The sequence below is a fragment of the Colobus angolensis genome, unplaced genomic scaffold (assembly GCF_000951035.1).
Source record: "Colobus angolensis palliatus isolate OR3802 unplaced genomic scaffold, Cang.pa_1.0 Scaffold52, whole genome shotgun sequence".
In the NCBI taxonomy this organism is placed as follows: domain Eukaryota; kingdom Metazoa; phylum Chordata; class Mammalia; order Primates; family Cercopithecidae; genus Colobus; species Colobus angolensis.
Window position 1 is genome coordinate 3,370,965 of NW_012118710.1, and position 3,259 is coordinate 3,374,223.

A 3,259-nucleotide genomic window follows, 5' to 3' on the forward strand; every position below is an offset into this window, starting at 1 on the left:
TTCCATTGGTCTATATCTCTGTTTTGGTACCAGTACCATGCTGTTTTGGTTACTGTAGCCTTGTAGTATAGTTTGAAGTCAGGTAGCGTGAAGCACTGTGGAATTTTGTCAAAGGCCTTTTCTGCATCTATTGAGATAATCATGTAGTTTTTGTCTTTGGTTCTGTTTATATGCTGGATTATGTTTATTGATTTGCGTATGTTAAACCAGTCTTGCATCCCAGGGATGAAGCCCACTTGATCATGGTGGATAAGCTTTTTGATGTGCTGCTGGATCCAGTCTGCCAGTATTTTATTGAGGATTTTTGCATCGACGTTCATCAGAGATATTGGTCTAAAATTCTCTTTTTTTGTTGTGTCTCTGCCAGGCTTTGGTATCAGGATGATGGTGGCCTCATAAAGTGAGTTAGGGAGGATTCCCTCTTTTTCTATTGATTGGAGTAGTTTCAGAAGGAATGGTAGCAGCTCCTCCTTGTACTCAAGCAGATGTTTCTATACCCATGCTTATAGCAGCATTATTCCCAATAGCCAAAACATGGAAAACCCAAATGTTTATTGACAATTAAATGGATAACCATAATAAGGTGTAGAGATACAATGGAAGATTATTCACCCTTGAAATGAAGACAATCCTGTCACACCCTACAATGTAGATATAAACTGAAGACCTTATGATCAGTGAAATAAGCCTGTCACAACATGACAAATATTATACGATTCTGCTTCTATCAGCTACCTAGAGTAGTCAAACTCAGAGTCAAAGTAGAATGGTGGTTGCCAGGGGCTGAGTTCTGCTTCCATTAGTATCTAGGTTAGTTAGATTCATGGAGTCAAAGCAGAATAATGGTGGTTCCACTGGGGAGAGGGAAAAATGGTGGATTAATATTGAATGGGTAAAAAATTTCAGTTTTGCAGAATGAGAAAGTTCTGAAGCAGGGTAGTAGTGATGTTTGCACATCAACGTGTATGTACTTAATGCAGTTCACAAAAAGAAATACGATACACTAAAATAGATTATATTATATAAGTAAATATTAAGTATACATGAAGGGATTATAAGTAAATTTATGTCAATAAATATGTATTTTTATGTCAATAAAATAAGTACATTTATGACAATATTATATATTGTCAATGACAGTGTATTGTCAATCATATGTATAAGTGTATTGAGTTGACATACAAAATGTGTAAGGCACTTTGGGGCCCAGTCAGAGAAGGCTGAAAACACTTTTAAATTCAAATATATTCATTCTCTAACTGTGTTGAGTTCTAAATTTCTATAATTCAAATTCTGGTATGATTTGATCATTTTTCAAATAGTTAAAAAGGTCCTCTCACGTTTTCAGATAAAAGTGTACCCTTGTTTCCAGAACGACGTGCTGCTCCTAAAAACAATGGTCTTTTGATCAGTTTCTACATTTTTTCACCTTTGCTCATTTTAATTGCTATTGTCAGTTTTAAATGGAATAAAATGAAGAGATTTTGGAGCAAAGTGGGAACAGTAAGCAGCAAGTAAGTAAATGTATTATTTTTAATTTAATATTAAAATTGATTATGGGAAGAATTCAGTGCAATTCAGAATCCAAGAAGGGACTCTAGGATGGATTGGATTAATGTTCAGAAATATTGAGTAAGCTCGGGCCTGTAATCCTAGCACTTTGGGAGGCCGAGGCAGGCAGATTGCCTGAGCCCCGGAATGTGAGACCAGCCTGGGCAACACGGTGAAACCCCGTCTCTACTAAAATACAAAAAGTTAGCCGGGCGTGCTGGCATGTGCCTGTAGTCCCAGCTGTCCCAGCTACTCGGGAGGCTGAGGCAGGAGAATTGCTTGAACCCAGAAACCAGAGGTTGCAGTGAGCCAAGATCATGCCGCTGCACTCCAGCCGGGGCAACAGAGTGAGACAAGAAATATTGAGTAAGTTCTCAACATATAACAGTTTTTTGTTTGTTTTTTGTTTTGTTGTGTTGTGTTTTTATTTCAGTCATCTGAGTATCCTGCATGTTCTTACAGGGCCAAGAACAATTAAAGCTATTCAGTAAAGCCTCATTGCCTTTCACATAGAAATTCAAGGTCTCTATAATTGTTTAGGAAGTTCTGTTGACTTCCCAAGGAACCCCATTTCTCTTGCATTGACAATCAGTTGTGCCAAAAAGTTCCACAGAAATAGTCAGGGAAGAAAATTTTGTGAATAGAATATGTAGAAGTTAAGAAAAATAGGAGATGGTACAGAATGAAGGAGAGAACTCAGATAGGATACTTTGTATTTTGTGCATAATTAATATGGCTCATGTTTTTTGGAAATTATAGGTAAGGTAACTTGTACAGCTTGTTTTTTTTTTTTTTTACTCTAACACCACATCAAACCATAATTTGTTTTATGAATATGTAGGGATTTGAGAACTCAAAAGGAAGAACAAGTGGGATCATTGATTAAAACTGACAAAATCTGGTCACAACAGCCTAAGTTTTACAACAGTAAGTGGTTTCAGGGCCGCCAGGGTAAGAAATGAAGTAGGGCTGAAGCAAAAAAGGATAGCAATGAGCCAGATGATCAGGTACTAGGTCATTCTCTTTAGCAGTCGAAGGCTTTATAATTGACGTCACCCCTTCTTGTCTATGTCCGTTGTGTCCAAATTGACTGCTCTGCTTGCACTTGGCCACTTGATACATATTAATTGATTAATTAGTGCCAATCTAGCTTTTTAAACTTTTCTTGATTTCACTCAAGATTACAGTGTTTCCTAATGTTATCTCTTTTATACAGATCTATCTCAGAAGACAGCAGTAGTAACAACAGCAAGTCACAGAGTTAAAGGTGATGTGAAATAATCAAATTGTTAAGAAAATGATAACTCATGGAGTATTTTTTTACTTTTAACAATACCTTAGTACAAGAAAACTATTATTCCCATATTTCATCATCTTGACTCCTATTTATTAATACCATATAGTAAAACAAAGATAAGAGAATATATTTGATGTTAATCATGTTTTATACTTATTTAGAAATATTTAATGTTAACTAATATTAGCCAGAGATGTATTGACAACATTTTTGTAATAAAGAATGATGTTACAGAGATTATAAATATTTTTGTAAAATATTCGTAAACAATCATACCTCCTCTGGCCTTATTTAAGGTTCTCATTGGGCAATTTACACAGATTGTCTCTCCACATTTACAATGATTGATCCTTACTAAAATGCCATAGACATTGTTACTGGTATTTTAGAGATGAGGAAATGGATAAAAGG

The 3,259-nt window shown here is 35.6% G+C and overlaps 1 protein-coding gene across 1 annotated transcript in view; it reads left to right on the top strand.

Moving 5' to 3' along the window:
* Positions 1-2,848, top strand: part of LOC105525147 (disintegrin and metalloproteinase domain-containing protein 18-like) — an 85,073-nt gene extending 82,225 nt beyond the window's left edge. The window contains exons 19-20 of the mRNA XM_011960674.1: positions 1,349-1,514; positions 2,768-2,848. Coding sequence (XP_011816064.1) covers positions 1,349-1,514; positions 2,768-2,816 — 215 coding nt within the window. The 3' untranslated portion in view covers positions 2,817-2,848. The remainder of the gene's footprint in view (positions 1-1,348; positions 1,515-2,767) is intronic.
* The last annotated feature ends 411 nt before the right edge of the window (positions 2,849-3,259 follow it).